This window comes from Triticum dicoccoides, chromosome 3B (assembly GCF_002162155.2).
Source record: "Triticum dicoccoides isolate Atlit2015 ecotype Zavitan chromosome 3B, WEW_v2.0, whole genome shotgun sequence".
NCBI lineage: Eukaryota > Viridiplantae > Streptophyta > Magnoliopsida > Poales > Poaceae > Triticum > Triticum dicoccoides.
Window position 1 is genome coordinate 792272418 of NC_041385.1, and position 17959 is coordinate 792290376.

General features: G+C 46.1%; 1 protein-coding gene across 1 annotated transcript; it reads right to left on the reverse strand.

Moving 5' to 3' along the window:
* Positions 1 to 1336: 1336 nt before the first annotated feature.
* LOC119280056 lies at positions 1337 to 2664 on the reverse strand. Its single transcript, XM_037561054.1, has 3 exons — positions 2542 to 2664; positions 1931 to 2362; positions 1337 to 1573 (listed from the first exon to the last, which is right to left on the reverse strand). Exons 1-3 carry the CDS (start codon positions 2662 to 2664, stop codon positions 1337 to 1339), a joined length of 792 nt encoding a protein of 263 aa, XP_037416951.1.
* Positions 2665 to 17959: the final 15295 nt, after the last annotated feature.

The window sequence follows — 17959 nt, forward strand, 5'->3', positions numbered from 1 at the left end:
AATTCTGTCTGCATCGTGGCCATTCCCACCCTGCCCTGATATGGGTTATCCTCCCATGAGCAAATCCCATCAATGTGGATGATGTAATCGAACGCCCGCCTAGTGTTGCCACTTTTGCAGCCCTTTGTTGTCATTCACAGATAGCGGAAACAAGTCGTTATTCCTGATCATGTTGAGGCCCTCCACAACCCCTGCCACTGCAAAAGCCCAGCAGGATCCGCATCGTCCTTGGAACCTGACAACTGTATTTTGGTTTCATTTTGGTTTCCTCCAACTTCTCACGTCAACATTGAGAATGTACTAGTACAAAGAAATAAAAACATGGAATAGAATAACTAAGCAGAAAATTAGTTGGTATTAGCGAGCTACCTATCTTAACATGCAATCGAGTAGGAAATGAAATCACTCGTGGGTTTATATAGAAGGTTTCGTCTGTGCCTCAATGAATGGTAATACACACATAAGCATGAGCATGAACAAAATGGGGTGCGAAGAGCATGATAAAATCTAAATTGCAAGTACATTATAAAAACATTTTCCACATATGCCACTGAAGAAAGTTATGAGAAATTAGTCATCATAACTTCAATGTGCCGCATGCGTATCACCCTCTTGTGCTTGTTGTTTGCTCTCATCCAATTCATGTTTCAACACAAATGTGGGGACACGAGATAAGTATGCACACATAGATCATTTTGCATTGGCCTCAATAATTGAAATATCTCACATGGATATTGAATGATACACATTACAACACAATCCGGGAAAAAGTGATGATCTTCCTGTATATGTGCATCTTTAGCTACATCGACGGGTACTTCTCTTATTCAGGTTCAGATGTTGCACTACTGAACATAAGCATTATAAATCATGAGAAAGTTCACTCACTAATGGCTAACTTTCTCATGATTATACAGTTATACACTGTTTAACATATTCGCAGTGTATACCAGAGTTCATAGCCTCACCTAGGAACAATATTCCTGGTGCAAAGTATCAGGCCAAACTAACAGATTCATGTATCAATATTTTAAATTGCGGACTATGGAAAATAGCGGCGGGACTTCAAATCAGCTATAGCGGAGCTATAGCGGGCTTTTTATGAAGGCGTCCATTTAGCGGCACCCTGCTGAAAAGGCTATAGCGGGATATAGCGGAGTTATAGACGGCTATTTAAAACTATGTGTATGAAGGTCCAGATATAACTATAACAGAACATTGATTAAAAACATTTACAGTGCCCACTGCCAAGGGGAGAATGTCGCCATGCTAATTGAAAAGAAATACAATGATTGAACATACGTGGAAAATACAACTACTTATTATTCAAACAAGTTTAGATAAAACGATAAGGTGCTAGTGTTGGAACTGCTTTCTGATTACTGATATCACAACTCAAGATGGTAACAACTAACTGTCTTGCAAGATAATAGCTCTGCTCCATGTCTCCAATTGTTATCGTCCCCGTGAATATGTGCTGGAAGCTTTTTGCAAGTCTTTCAGAATAATACAAGTTCGGTGAGGCCTGGGCACAAACATGGAAAATAGAAGCACTGTGGTCTGTCCCATGTGCCTAAACAAGGCAAGAATATAATTCAGCCAGCACCAGTATATTCTTGCATGAAAGAATAAGCCTCTGCTCCCTCTCCTATCTTGCATAATGAAGCCATGTGGAATATTCAGAAGTTGCTAAAACACTTCACATACTTTCCTCAACACTAGTAAAAATCAGTAGCATTTTACAATTAATGAGCCAACACATATATATTCTAAGAACTTCATCTATGAGAAAACCATCTACTTTTGTGCTAAAAAAGATCCTCTACTTTTTGCTCGTATAGAAAACATTGGAGATGCATGCTGAGCCATAAAAAAGCAATCCAGTAAATTTCGTGTCAACCAAGAATTAATTTAGCCGAAGAGTAAATGCCTGCCACAAGCGCTCCAGGATCTCGCCCACCCTCTGTAATTCGGCCTCGGACGGCATCACCTCCGAGTACCCGCAGCAAACGGCTTCGTACTCCTCTTGGATGAGATGGCTGAACTGGTCGATGCATCGGTTGTTATTGTAGACCCCGATGGCGTAGTCAGAGTTGTGCTGGTCGATGTCGCGGAGGGCTTCCTTAAATATGGTGTACCGGTGCTCCTCGTGGGCGATGGAGCTGTAGGTAACTCCTTCTCGTACCTTCCATTCCACGAAGATCTTGCGCGTGTCCTCCTCGCTCCTCCCCCTCTCCCAGGAGAAGACGGAGTAGCCTTCGTCATGCCACCGCCGGTCGATGAGGCCGAGCCTGTGCTTGAACATGGTGTACGCGCGCTGCTCCTCCTCGGCGAGGGAGCTGTTGGTCGTGCCGTTCATGGCCTTCCACTCCGTGCTTCACGCGTGTCCTCCGCGCTCCTCCCCCTCTCCCCCGAGAAGACGGAGTAGCCGTCGTCATGCCACAGCTGGTCGATGTCGCAGAAGTCCATCTTAAAGAAGGCGTACACGTGCTGTTCCTCCTCGGTGAGGGAGCTGTTGGTTGTGCCGTGCCCGTGCCTGGCCTTCCAATCCATGAACATCCGCCAGTTCTCCTCGCTCCTCGTGTCCGATGTGTTGCTCGTGGGCGGCGCCGCCGCCGCCGTCGCCAGCGACACCAGCAGCAGCAGTAGCGCTGCCGCCGCCATGATCCTCATCACGAGGCGAATTGAAGGCGCCCGAGTCGAGACGCTAGCTCCCTCGCTCGTTGAAACGCTAGCTCCGTCGCTCGTCGAAACGCTCGCTGGATCTAAGTTTGGATTGTCGATTTGGTCTGTATAGGCTGTATATTTAAATGAAGGCTAAGATCGAGAAAGACGGACGTAGACCGAGACGTACACGAATTATAATTGCCTGCAGATCTGTCGAGCTGTTGTGTGACGTGACGGACTACAATAGAATCTGAGCATGCGGTAGAAAAAATAGAAAACCGAAGCTGGACCATCGGATTAAAGATCAATGGCACATATTCGGGTGGAGCAAACTGTGCGTATATTTTGCAGAAAGGTTCATTGTTCGCAGTTAATTTGCCTTGGGTGCCCTTCTCGCCCTAAGAGCATCTCCAACACACGCGCGAAATTTATGGCGCGCGGGAAAATTTTGTGGCGCGTGAGAGGCCGCGCGGCGCGCTCCAGCAGGCGGAGTTTTTTTTGTAGCACGAAATATATTGGCACGCGTGGGCATAAGCGGCAGCGCGCGGTAGTTTCAGCGGGCGACGCCCATCGCACTGGTTACAAGTCGCGCGGCTGCGCCTGCCAACCGCCAGAAAGTTCCCTCCCGCCACGCCTTCTTCCCCGCCTCTTCCAGCACCCTACCGCCATCACGCCTTCTTCCCCCGCCTCTTCTAGCGCCCAACCACCACTGCGCCTTCTCCCCCCGTCGGTTCTAGCGACTCGCCATGCCGTCGCCCACCGGAGTAGCTCGGGTTACCGCGGCGTCCGTCTCTGCCCCTCCGGCGATACACGCCACGGGCTCGGACCATGCGACACTGCCCATTAGGCCGCCCGCTCGTACGACGCGGTGGCGTGGCGCCTCGGGCAGCCTCGTTCGCAGATGAATTTCTCCGATGTGCGGACGCACGAGCAGGCACAGGATCTCGCGCCTCCCTCGTGACAAACCAGCGACGAGTATCGCCACCTCCAGCGGAGCCGGGAGCGCCGCCTCCTCATCACCGAGGTGGATGAGCATGTCGTGGCTGTGTGGCGCGAGTGTTTCCCGCAGGATGTCGCTGCCGGGAACGGGTTCTGGGCACAGAGGAGGGCTGAGCGAGCCGTGCGTCGAGTGGACAAGCATGCACGCAAGGAACTGGCGGAAGCCCGGATCGAGCTGGGACCTGCGTCGACCAGGGACGATGAACATCCTCGGTGGCTCGACGTATTTACATCGTCGGGCTACACCACCGAGGAGGACGAGGAGTAGTCTAGCATCACTTTATCTATTTTTATTTAGCATCGTATGAACTTGCTTGTGGTTTGGCGCTAGAACTATACAATGAATGTTTCGGTCTGTGTTGTTTCATATTTTTTCCAAGCGATGGCTGGTCGGGCGAGCTGGATTTTATCGTGCCTGGTGAAGCGCTACAGCGGCGCGCTAAATTTTGCAGGGCCTGGAAAAGCAACCACCCTCCTGCGCGCGGTAAAATGCTATTTCGATGCTTCAAAATTATTTTAGCACCCTTGTTGGAGATGCTCTAACCCGATACACCATACACAGCGACAACGCAGGAGCCAAAAAAATTTGTTGGCAGCGGCGGCGGCCCAAATCCGGAGGTAAACTGGGCAACTACGCAGAGAAGGTATTGATTTGTCTCCTTCCCGATAGATCCTAACCGTTTCTTCGCCGGCGGCGCAGGGGCGATCATAGAGCGTCGTAACCTCCCCATTTGATTCCCTGGCAGCTCGTGTAGGGCAGGCCGGCCGTCCTGGGTTCATCCTGCTCTCACGGCTAGAATCTGGCCAATGTCGTGCTCCGTGCTTCCTCCCACTGACAAGATCCAGCAGCACCTCCCCGGCGGCAAGCCCGTGGTGCACTTCATGACCGGAGAAGAAGAGGGTGAGGTGTGGTGTATGCTTGGGGTTCGGACTGAACGTGTCTGATTTGTTTTGTGGAGATTAGCCACATAAGGGATCCAAATCAGATATATAAACACCATCCTGATGTGGGCCGGTTAAAACCTGTCCTTTATTGAGTGTGTACAAGTGTTTGTTTGTAGCAAATGATTTTCTTACGTAGTGTCACTGTTCAATACATTTTACATTTAATTCTCAACTCCTGTCTCCAACCTAACGAGGCCTCGTCCTAGTGAAGGTTGCCTGCAGATGGTTTGTCATCCCATGCTCAACATCGCACTTGTTCGATCCAGGTCAGTTGAGGGGATTTGTTTCTGTATGCTTCCCATTCGCACTAGTGTACTCACACAAACCAGGTGCATCATTATTTTCCTTCCTCCCACTTTCTCTCTTGATCTTGAGTGACAAGTTCGACATGGTGCTAGTTTCTGTTCTACTATCTCTAGGAGATAGATAGGAATTGCTATTCACAACAGAAAAGTGTAAAGTCATCGTGTTATTTATAGGGTGTGACATGCGTAGACTGGACACGGTTTGGTAGACGCACTAGCTATGAGATCACCACCATCAAGTTAAAATCATGCAGCAATTTTTGCGGCCTTGTTTTATTTTTCACTGGTTTTTTCACTTTTCAAAGCATTTTGAGTTGACTTCTGTTTCCACCTTTTAAGGACATACGAGATGCTCCCTCGTTTGCTACTTTGTACAGTCCCGAAAATTATAGTGCTGAGAAATTTCGTATGTTGACACAACAAAATTCCCAAAAGGTTTAGTATGTATCTCCGACTGAGTCGGGTTGGGAGACAGATAAAGTCAGTGCTTTCTTCGTGCACCTTTCCATGTCAATCAAATTGGAAGTGTGTTTATGCTCTATATGTTGGCGATATGGATAATGCGTGGCGATTTTTTTTCATAATTGATAAAGCAGAGCTTGTTTATCTGATCAGGAGCGCTGCTCTTGATCAGTAGCAATGTCTTCAGCTGTTCACCTTGCGAATCTGCTAGAACTGGAGATTTCTAGGTGCTTTGTTTGGTTCACGTCCTGGCTACTTGTTGTTACAGAAAGGACGGCCATGGAAGGTGATGACTGCAACGGACAAGCGTCACAGTGGCCAATCATGGCCGGCCGCCGGCCGCTCTGCTCACTCTGTGCATGATTGCGCGTCGCTGGCTGGTAGGGTACTTGATTCCGGTACTTTTTCATGTCCGGGGAGTTGTCTACTTGGTACCGTAATATTGGCAGCCTAGCTAGTTTTCGATCAGAGAGAGTCAAGGAGTTCCGAAGCACAAATCGTTGGGCTAGAGTTGGATAACTGGCTGACAACATGGAACTACACTCATGCATATGCTGCCACATCTATGTGTGCACACAGAGTCTTATATTCCAATTACAGGAAAACATTTGGTTTGCATAGGAGCACCCACAGTAATGCTAGCGAAACACTGTGTCAGTCTCTCATTCAAGCGCTACTGGTACTTCATTTACACAGGAAAGTATCCCCAGCAAGTTTCCCATCGCAGCTCACGGTTGTGCCACCCTCGATTGGTCTCCACGTGTAGACAATTCGATTCGGCGTTCTGCTGTTCCGAGTTTAGCTGTTCGGAAGTTGAAGTCCGGCACGATAGCAGGGAGAAATGTAAATGTTGGATGTCACTGAGGATGTATTTCCATATACCTCCCATTCCCGATAACTCGCCCTGGTCAAACCCATCCTAATTATTATCCCTCACCATTTCTCCAAGCCTTGACTTCACTTCTTCCATGTCAGTGTTGGGTGCTCCTATCCTGATTATTAATACAGGTGTGAAGCTATTAAAAGAAGCCGCATGGGCATTGCTTTTGTGAGCGTAGGTCGACAGACGCCCATGGGCTTGGACGAGAGTAATCTTGTGATGTAGGACAAAGGAAACCACAGTACTATACTAAGATGCTTTTATTTAATGTTGTCTACAACTATTTAAAGAATACAACAAGATGTACCTTTTGAATATGAAGTGAAAGAAAAAGAATGGATTACAAATTACTTTGAAGGTTCTATTAAGATTGTCATCATGGCGCTACATTATGGCCGGCATCTAATAGAAATATACTCATGTTCTTAACAGGTGAATATGACGTTTTGGGGCGGTGACCCCGGACACAAACAATAGGACTTTGCTATGGGCGTTCGTGTACAAGCATGATGGATGGTGTGGGAAATGCTCAAAAGATGAAAGTCAGACCTGCAAGACTCAGGTGTCTAAATTCTGAAGCTTTTTCATGAAACTCACAATACAACCGGGTGTGCAAGAGAATCAAGGCTAGCTTGGCTCACTTCATTGTCATATTTGCCTAAAGGTTGTTTGTTTTATGTCGTGGTGGCCTACACGTACCTACGGCTCGACGAGCCTGGCCAGTTTCTGGGGGTACTGCCACGACATCTTCGATTATTATCCCATTTACTTGGAAAGGCAACCAGACGACTTGTTCCAGTTAGCTGCGTTGGTATTCAGCCTTCCACCCTATTTGAGCCCTATCATGTGTAGGCTGCGAGCTGGAGGGGCCGTGCAGTCAATAGTCAAGAGGCCTCCGCCTTGATTTCTGAACAGCAGTAGCAAGATTCCAGTGAGGAAGGTGGTGACAATCCCATTCGTGCGCCCCAAGAGGGAGATTGATCACACAGCTGATCTGCCTACCAACCTGGATAGTCAATAATATATGGACGAGCATCGATTGATTTGTTCATAGCAGTGAGTCAAACTACAGTCGTTGTGGCGCTCAGCACCCCGCTCGGCCCCAAACTGGCCATCACCACGCTCGTTCATCTACTTACTGTTCTTCTAGGTAGATATATACACACCATCCTGTTGTGGACCGGTTAAAACTTTTCCCCTGTTGAGTGTGCACATGTGTATACAACTGATTGTCTTACGTTGTCTCACTGTTCAAAACAATTTTCATTTAATTCTCAACTCCCATCTCCAACCTAACGAGGCCTCATCCTAGTTAAGCATACTATATTTAGATGGGGAAGTCTGTTTGTAGATGCAGTTCTACCGTACGCCTTACTGATGTGGCACTCTCAACTAGTTTCGTTACGAATATGATTCAACTCATTATCGAGCCGCTCATTGCAATTCCTTGCCACACATTGAAGCAGTCAGAGCAACATAGACGATTGATAAGGGGTTGCTTTTGGAATGCTCCCTCATTAAAGTTGGGAGCGTGCTTCCATGTACTTCGCATTTAACGGCCAACTCCAGTTATTCCATCTAAACTTTGGAACGATAAATGCTGGCATATCATTAAGCTGCTGAAAGGGCAAGCTTATGTCATATGGTGGTCGGCTGGTACTGATAAATTCGGTGCTTACGAGTATGCCAATGTTCTTATTGCCTTTCTTTGAAGTACCGGTAGGGGTACGAAAAAGACTAGTAATAGATTATGATTTTTTTGGCAAAGTGATGAAATGAATAGAAAATATAGGTTAACTAAGTTGGATATTATTTGTAGACAGAAGGACCATGGTGGGCTTGGCATTGAGAATTTGGGGGCAAAGATCGATGTCTACTCAGTAAATGGTTGTACAACCTTTTGGTTGAAACCAGAGGTACATGGGTGCAGATTTTGCGTAATAAGTACCAGCAAAATCAGACCTTGGCTCGGGTTACCGTTAGACCCAACGATTCACTTTTCTGGAAGGGGCTCATGAGAACAAAAAGATGCCTCCTTCCACAGGACTAAATTTATCATAGGAAACGGTAATTACACTCAATTATGGGAGGATATATAGTTAGGGGAGACGCCTCTAGCCATCCAATATACGTCTCTTTGTAATATTGTTCAGTGTAAGGACAACTATGTTGCTATAGTATTACAGTTTGTCCCTCTCAACATCCAGTTTAGGAGATCTTTAGTAGGGAGCGATGGGTCGCGTGGTTGCAGCTAGTGGGGATATCTATGGACATTCACCTCTCCGAGGAGTCAGATACGATTCACTAGAAACTATCTGAAAATGGTATTTTCTCAGTGAAATCAATGTATTTAGACTAGATCGAATCTGGCCCAATTCCGAAATCGCTACATATTTGGAAGATTAGAGTACCTTTAAGAATCAAAGTCTTCATGTGGTTTGTTCACACGGAGGTGATTCTGACTAAGGATAACTTAGAAAAGCGTAGCTGGGAGGCTAGTCAACATTGTTGCTTTTGTGATCAGGATGAGACTATTAAGCACCTCTGTCTCAGTTGTACTCTAGCCAACCTTCTATGGTGTTCGATTCATATAGTCTTTAATGTCAAACCTCCAAGTAGTATTAACACATTATTTGGGATGTGGCTAATGGAGTGGAACCAGACACTACGATTTTTTTTGGATAGGAGTATGTTCATTACTATGGGCCATATGGAACTGCAGAAATGACATGGTTTTTAATAGGCAGACTCGTATAATTTTTGCAGATTATTTACTGGGCCACAACATGGATCCGTACATGGTCGTTACTCGTATAATGAAGCAAGGAATCATTAGGAGAATCAGGACGGGAGAGAGATACGATGATATGGGAACACAACTGGATTCCTAGGGATGGTATCCCTAGGCCCATAGTTTCTTTGGTTCACGATCCGCCTACCCGAGTGCATGAACTCATAGAACAAACAACAGCCACGTGGAAAGAGGAACTGGTCCGATCTGTATTCATACCTACTAGTCATCAACCCGTGCACCTGCACGATCTAGAAATTTATGGTACACACAACGTCATCAAGAAGTGAATTTTTTTCATCCATGTATCAATGAGAAGCTATATAGAAGACAACAAATTGGCATACGTTCTTTCTCTGAGAATCCTCCTTCTATTCAAAACCAAGTAGCATGGCACGTTAGCATAGGAAACCCACAGAAAATAATGATATCATTTATTAGTATATGTTGGACTCATGTGCAAATCATTTCCATGACACTCCTTGGAAAGTAAAAACCTATGTCATATTATGTGGATTATAGTTCGACAAAATGTCTGACATGAAAAAAAGTAACCATGTTTGACCTACGGAAGATGTAAGTCGACTACAAACTTTCTGACACCACTTGAGAGTAAGATTCAAAGTTTTATATCAAACCTTAGTAATTCAATATGAAGATACATAGGCAGTAAGAGAACACAAATGAATGTGCTCATAGTATGGTTGATATATACATCCATAGTAATAAATCTACATGATGCATGGTTTAGTAATCCAGATCCTAACATCCCTACTACTGGAGGCGAGCTAACCTTGGCTGAGAGACATGAACACAACTCATGCATTATGCAAGAATAACATATAAAAAGAGCCCGAACCACTGTACTATATGTTTAGAGAGGAAATCCCTTGGTAGCACCGAACATGCCCTCGAAGGGTAACTTAATATATGAATTCTTGCTGCATCCATCAACTGACCAAATATTGCTGTCAATAATAAAATATTGATTCTGCTTTTACAACAAATAATTAACTGTTCATAATTAACTTCTCTTCTCTTGTCATGAATTTTAAGCTATATGTGTTCTTCAACACTGGTTATTACAACCTTAAAATGAACAGTGAATTTTTTGGTAAAATCATACAATACTAAATGTGAGTATAACCTTCTTCTGTAGAGATTTTACTTACGTGCTGATCATTAATCTTTTGTATTTGTTCAAATTACATAGAAGACTAATAACAGATCTGAAAGATCATAGTGAATAAAGTTATTCAAGGAAAGCCATATAACCTCCAAAGGGTGATTAGCATTGCATATGTGGCTTCCAACTGCGCATCTCCCACTTTATCAAGTAAAGATTACAGCCGAAAGATGAAACGATATATGAAAAAAAAAATGTTAAATGCAGAACAGGAATAATTAAGCTTGTTCATGGCATATTTTTGGCTGAATCAAGTAGGTAGGCTTTCTTGAAGAAATATACTTCCTACTTCGATTGCACGTAACAATAGCAATAGTTAATTGCTTCATTGGAGGATAACTGACTTTGGATTACGAAAATACCATTCAGATTATAAAATCATGGATGTCTTTTCTTAACAGACAAACAAAAATCACATGAAGAGAACTGGCAATTGCGTAGTTGTGTAGGGAGATGGATATGCACGGCTCATATAATCAGGATAACAAAATTCAAATAAAAATTAATCACATGCATAACTCAACGTCAAGTGTGACTTATACCCATACTCTGAACGTGTAGCAATACTGTACACGCGCTTAATCGCCTGCTTCGTGTAATAGAGAGAAGCCACGGGAAGACAAACCCAAGCAAACATACAATGCCCAAATGGATTAACAAATGAGCAGTTATGATAAGAGACAAACTAATCAGTTGCTTCTGATCAAGAAGTTTACTCACCGGAAATATATTAATTTCAATGCAATTAGTATGAAGAAACTATACCAACTTTATGTGATATAAGAAAAGAAAACGCATATCTACAGGCAATCTGCTGAGTAACCAATCAAGTTTCTCAGGAGTCGACATTGGCCATGCCTCAACCTCTAATCATATTTCACCTGCAGGGCAATGACATCCAAAGCCACCATGTTTCATCTGTCCACCCAACGCAGCATACTATGCTCCAAATAAACAAATACTATAAAAGTAATCTTCCGAATGACCCACAGAACACAGTAGGGTTTCAATCTAATAATGAATTGCTTATTGCACCTGCACCTGGAGACACCCGGGGCATCGATGAGAAGCTCATCTGGCCAGTATGCCCTCAGGTGTGTTATTGTGCAGCCTTAGGACAAATCGATCAGGGTGCTGCGCGTACGTACGTTAGTGTGCAGTTTTCACCGGAATAGAATTGCTAGCTACCCTCCGGAATGATCAATCCAGCAGCCTGCTTCCTCCTATACCTTTGCTCCTCAGGGGAACCAATCTACATGTACGTATGTGGGTGTCATACACTACTAAAAGTACAGGCAAAAAGAATCGCATCACAAAACTCGCCGGAAATACTTGGCGTTCGCCGGACAGATACCTGCATGACTGAGATGGCTGCACAGTCGAGTTCGTTGTAGTTCACAGAGTCTCGTTGCCGTTGCACGCATTCCACTGTCTTCCCCGAGCGCCTGGAAGCCGACGCACCTGCCGCCTGCGGACAGATACCTGCTTGACTAAGATGGCTGCACAGTCGAGTTCGTTGTAATTCACACAGTCTTGTCGCCGTTGTACACATCCCACTGTCTTTGCCGAGTGCCTGCAAGCCGATGCACGCTGCCGCCTCCGGCAATCTGGTGTCAAAGACCAGCACGAATATGGATATTGGCTAGCTCGCATCCCTCATCAATCTCCAACTCCGAGCACGCCAAGCACAACTGCAGGTCTATATCAGCTCAAAACTCCATGCCCGCAACTCAACGGCACCAGCTGATGTGATCGGTTGAGAACTGTCTTGGGAGAGAGGTAGAAGCAGATGAACTCACAGTAGCAATTATAGGGAATCTATAACTCTAATACACATAAGCGGCGATTATTCTGTTCCTTTGACCTAGATGCGATTCCACTCAGAATTCAAACGCATCATGTCAATGCATAATGTAAATTGCAACCCTAGCATACAGGAAGGAGATTGCACAGGCCGAATCGGATGGGAGAACACATTAGGTTTCTATCCAACTATCCGACATAAATATTGAGTAGAGAGCAGTACGGGACTATGTGAGGAGGCAGGGCTGTTTCTAGATGGAAAACATTCTAGGGGAACAAATGATGTGACGTGAATATTGTAGGGGAGGTAAACCATGGCGTCATCTTCCATAGTTCCTGCACTCTAAAGTTTCACCAATAATAGTGATTGTTCGGTCTGATTCAGACTGCACTCAATGTGCCTCCTTCTTCACTGTAGCTTCTGACATGAATTGCATTGATCGTGCCATAGAAGTTGAGGGGATTGAACTCCCTCATCCTCAACCAATCTGGATTGCATCGTCGGGAGCTGGGCACCTGAGGTAGTGGAGAACCAACAGTCGTAGAGGCTGGTTGGAGCGCTTTAGATGATTCTTGCTTGAAAACTACAAATGGGACAGGAGGAAGTGGATTGGATGAGGGATTAGGAGGAGCAGCACTAGAAATCTTTTCAGTGCTAGGGCTGGCAGGATTGACGGAGGAAGAAGTCTTGAACGGGAGTTTTTTTCCTAAAAGAGGGTGCATGTGGGACAACAACCTAGGACTCTTAGGGTACATCATCCTACGGTTGTAGGTAATCACCCTCGAGATCGTACGAACAATTTGTTTAGTTGTGAGGATTAACGTGGAGCATCGTATGGTGCCTCCAATTAGTAAACATAAGATTGATGTCGAGGCCATACTCAAGATCCCATTATGCACAAGGAGAGTAGATGATTTTTGGGCATGAAGTAGAGAAAAGAGAGGTATGTTCACCGTCTGTTCGGCATATCGCATGATCCAGTGCACCAAGCTAAGCCGCGAGAATTGGCTATATGTTACCGAGGGTCCTTCCAGCGTCGAGGAGAGTAGCAACTCTCTCTGGAATACCCAGGTTCCGAACAAAATCCGTGTGTTCTTGTGGCGGTTGGCAAGGGAGTCTATACCCACATATGATATACTTCACCACCGCAACATGGCTACCTCGCCGGCGTACCAGATGTGTGGTGGCGGCGGACTCCTGGAGACACGCCTTGCTCGACTGTGCAATGTCGAGGAGTGTGTGGGTCCTGGCACCGGAGCACTTGGTCAGCCAAAATGAGTACCTGCGACAACCCAAGTGGTAAGTCATGGCTGTTAACAATGAAAGACACATTATCACATGAGGAGTTCACCAGACTTGGAGTCACTTTGTGGGCAATCCGGAGCTCGAGGAGGAAACTGATTCATGAAGGGCTGCACCAAACACCAGGGCCGTCTCTAGAAATTTGGGGCCCCGGTGTGAAATGCCAATTGGGCCCCTAAAATTTTTAGGTACTTGCGTTTTTATATAAACAAATATGAATGAACTCAAACACTGCACAAATTATAGGTTTTTCAAGAAATAAAAACAAAAAAGGAGACTAAACCTGAATTTTTGACGAACAACTATTTGGGAAATCTTGGTGTGTGATAGCTTGGAGCCTACTATATATCATCCCTGAACAAGTTGATTGATGAAAACTCATTCATATGCACACGTACTCACTAATATGGTAATTCAATAGAACATAGTCTAGTTTAAACAGGGATTCAGTTTGAGAAAACCTGGTGGACAGATCTGTGATGCCATCACCTTGGCCTTGGCCACCCGCTGCTTCTACTTGTGCAAAGCGATTTGTGACTTGCCGAGTCCCCAACGGCCAACAGAATCATGGAAGCAATTCTTCATGTTGGCAAAGCTGTGAGCTACGTCTAAGGGCAAGAGATGAAGGTATCAAACGAGGCAACCCCGCGGTGGTGCTGCCCTTGGGAAATCCTTTCGCGACCTAGATCGATCGATTCATCGACAGGTTGAGGAGCAGGCCCAGTTCGGGAGAGCCAAGGACTAGCTGACCAGGCCTAATTTTGTGCTAGGAGTGAAAAGAAAGCCCAAAGCAAAAATAATATACAGGACATTGGCCCAAGATCGGGGGCCCTTGGAATTTGGGGGCCCTGTGCGGTCGCACAGCCCGCACAGGCCCCTGGACGGCCCTGCCAAACACCACATGCAACAAATGCTTTTGTGGCCTGTTTTATCAGCGATCTCCAGGTCCTAGCGAAGCCACAAGGGGAGCATAGGGTGGCTCAACCACGTCTGAACCAGTGGGTACCACCAAAAGAAGGAACATGCAAGATCAATGTTGATGCTGCACTCATGAGAACCAGAACCGTAGGGGCGGTAGCAGCGGTGTGTAGGGATTGTCAGGGAGTTTTTTTGGGCGCGTCCACGATTACCTTTCATGGCATTGATGATGCTACAACGCTTGAAGCCTTGGCTGTTTGGGAATTATTAGCACTGGCGGATGATCTGTATGAAAATAGGATCTCAGTGGCCTCAGATTGCAAAGTGGTCATTGATGATAATGGACAAAGGAGTGCAGCGGTTTATGGAGCTATCATTAGGGAGATTATAGATCGTTCCAAGAATTTTGTTAATTGCTTTTTTAGCCATGAATTTAGGAGCTCGAATGTCAATGCTCACAATCTAGCGAAGCATGCTCTCTCACTTGATGTTGGCCGCCGTGTGTGGTTAGGCAAGCCAGGTGATCGACCTTTCGTCCCTGTAAACATTGTGACGAGTTAAATAAAAGTTGCGCGAGATTGTCTCAAAAAAAGTCATGCGGAAGCTAGGGAGCTTTTGGATACTGGCTGTACCCGGTGAAAGATTGTAGCTCAGGATATCTACAACAGGTTTGGATGGTGGTCCAATAATAGACTAGGTATTTAGTTATCTAGTTCGGTTTGAGCCGGTTGTGGCAAATTTTATCTTCTTTTTATTTTTGAGTTTCGAGCATTCTTGTACTTCATTTGTGACCTTTTTGGACCTTTCGTTTAATAATATGCCTGCATGCATCGTTCTGATACAGAGGTCGGAGGTAATCCTCCTTTAAAAAAAATGTACTTCACATTTCCAAAAACATCTTGCGCTAAACCATACTAATTATTCATTGCTTTAGTGTTAGTTTCGGTGTTCATAGATTGCAGAGGTACTTCCTCATTTATAAAGATAGGGACTATTTAGAAGAAATAAAGCTAATAACGCATTAATAGGTGCATGTTATCTACTAGTACAACGAAAGGTAAAAAAATATCACTTGACGCAAAAAGTCGCTAAAATGTTATTTGTGTATTCTAGTGCTAATCTCGTTCATTCCCATATTCTTCACTTTGTCTCATGAACAGACCCTGAACCACGATTCTCGTCTTTGCACCTACAAGGCTAGCAGGGTGTTCTACTCTCTCTACGTTCACATCACGATTTGCAACAATTAGAGCAACGTGGTTGCAAAATCATTGAAGGGATGTGCTTCCGTACGCCTCCAATTCCAAAGTCCAAATGTGTAGGCATCCTAATTATGGTTGTCAATTTGCTGTAACTTTTTCCACAATGTTGAGACCTTTTGGTGTTGGGTGCAAGAAACTACTGGGTCGTTTATCATTTATGTGATCGGCTCATACTTATAGGGCAAGAACGTATGGTAGACATCAAAGTAAAATCATTATGTCTTCTAGTACAACTAGAAAATGTCAGTACTAAAAGGAGATTCAATTCAATTATTTTGCTGCCTATAATAGGAGCAGAGGCACAGGAGAAGTATTTCTGGATACCTTGACGAGTTAGAATTTTCCTTTTTTTTGCATGGATGAATTACAATATTCACAATAATAAAATGACTCTAGGACGTGAAACCTGCTCTAAGAACATACATTCTTAATTCTACCGTTGATAAGTATTCAAATAGTATACCGAGAATGAAAAATTATGTTATGATCTCCCTAAAAAACTTACTGCATATATAGTTCGTTTTTGGTGCCTCAAAATTTTTGTAGCCGGGGCGCGACAGGAGGTCCGTGGATGCCGGGGCGGCGGCCCCGGGATGGTGGCAGCAGCGGAACGACTGTTGCAGTCGCGTGGAGCTCATTATGACAGAAGGTGTTGTTGTGGGATTCGTGCTGTGGAGACTGGCGGCAGGTGGTGGAGGTGCTCTCCAGCGGTCTGGGCGCCCCCGGGTGCTCTATTTCCGCATATCTTGTCTGAGTGATGAGGAGGTCCGTCAAAAGCATGACCCTTATTGTGGTCAAGAGAGCGATTGCGGTGCCTACGGGTGTCGTCTACCTTCTTGGAGAAGTCGTTGTGGGGCTTCGTTGATGTCATGAGGGATTTGGCTCTTTGAATGAAAGTCCTAGCTCCGGTTTTCCGAAGAGGGCGTCGGGGACGTCTACGTTGTGACCTCCTTTTGGAGGCGTTTTTTTTTGGAGAGCCAGTTGTGGCCGTTGTGAGTAATCTCTCTACTGCAAGGGTTAGTGGATGTCGGGGCAGCTGCTCCGGGATTGGGCACTGAGACGGTGGTCTCGAAAGCGATGCGGGGATGGCCCCATGACGTAGGGCTGCTAATTGTGGCACCCTGGCTCAAAGAGACCAGAACACCCCGTATTCCAGCCCAGAGATCAAGTCTTCTAAAATACGACACTGCTTGGCATTAGAACAAATCAGCTTTTTTTATTACAAATGATATGGATACACGGGTTCCGAAATAACAGGGAATTACATCGGCACGGCGACACTACGCCTGCTCAGGTTGCTCTATGCTAGCAGCCCAACGACTCGTAGCAGCAGAACAACGACGACAGAGATGGACTCCACTCCGCAGGGACTCTGACTGGAACGCTTAGCCTAGCTCGCAGGTACTCCGCAGGGACTCTGGCTGGAACTCTTAGCCTACCGTTGATAAGTATTCGAATATTACACCAAGAAAGAGAAAAATATGTTACGATCTCCCTAAAAAACTTACCACATATATAGTTCGTTTTTGGTGCCTCGAATATTTTGTAGACTATTTTGTGCCACATTTCTTAAATGAGACACCTAAAGACGGTTCACACTGTGAGGTGTGCGTCAGGGGGAATAACATTCAACGTTATCTCGATGGAGCCCTTCTTAGAATCATAACAGGTCGGGAGCTGCATGTTCGACTACTGGAGCATGCCGACCTGCCCGTCTCATGGATGCAGGGCCAGCCCTGGGCCAGGGCAGCAGGGGCTACGGCCCGGGGCCCAGCCAAATTAGGGGCCCCGACCCAGTGCTGCAGTGTATATATAGATAAATTAGGGGCCTTGATGAATCGGTAAATAAAGAAGAAAGATTCTATAGGCAGGGAGGCCCATCTCCAACTGAAGCCCAACTGCCAAGAGGCCTGAAGGCAGGCACGCACGCACATGGGACAAGGCCAGCGACTGTCCGTCTCCCCGCACCGAGCTCAGCGAGCGAGAAGCAGCCGCCGCCGGAGCCGGAGCTGGTCCTGCTCGAGACTCGACGCCGATGGCCGGGTTCGCCTCCTCGCGGCCGGCCTCCCTCGCGCTCTGCGGCTTCCTCATCTTCCTCAATGTCTTCGCCTTCCTCCTCGCCGTCCGCGCCGAGCAGCGACGCAGCACCGTACGCCCCTCCTCCTCCTCCTCCCCCCTCGGGCACGTCCCCCGCCGCCGCGCTGGCTGATGATGCCCTTCTCTCTCTCGCAGGGCAAGGTGGTGCCGGACGAGTACGACGAGCGCTCCTACTGCCTCTACGACACCGACGCTGTTCCTCCTCAGTCTACACGCCGGTTCGTTTTTCTCGCGTGTTCCTCTCCCGCAGATCGGCCGATCAAGCGACTACGAGTCTGCGACAGCGGCTGCCGCTGCCGGCAGATGCTAGCGCATAGGGCACCTTCACGAGGAACAGAAGG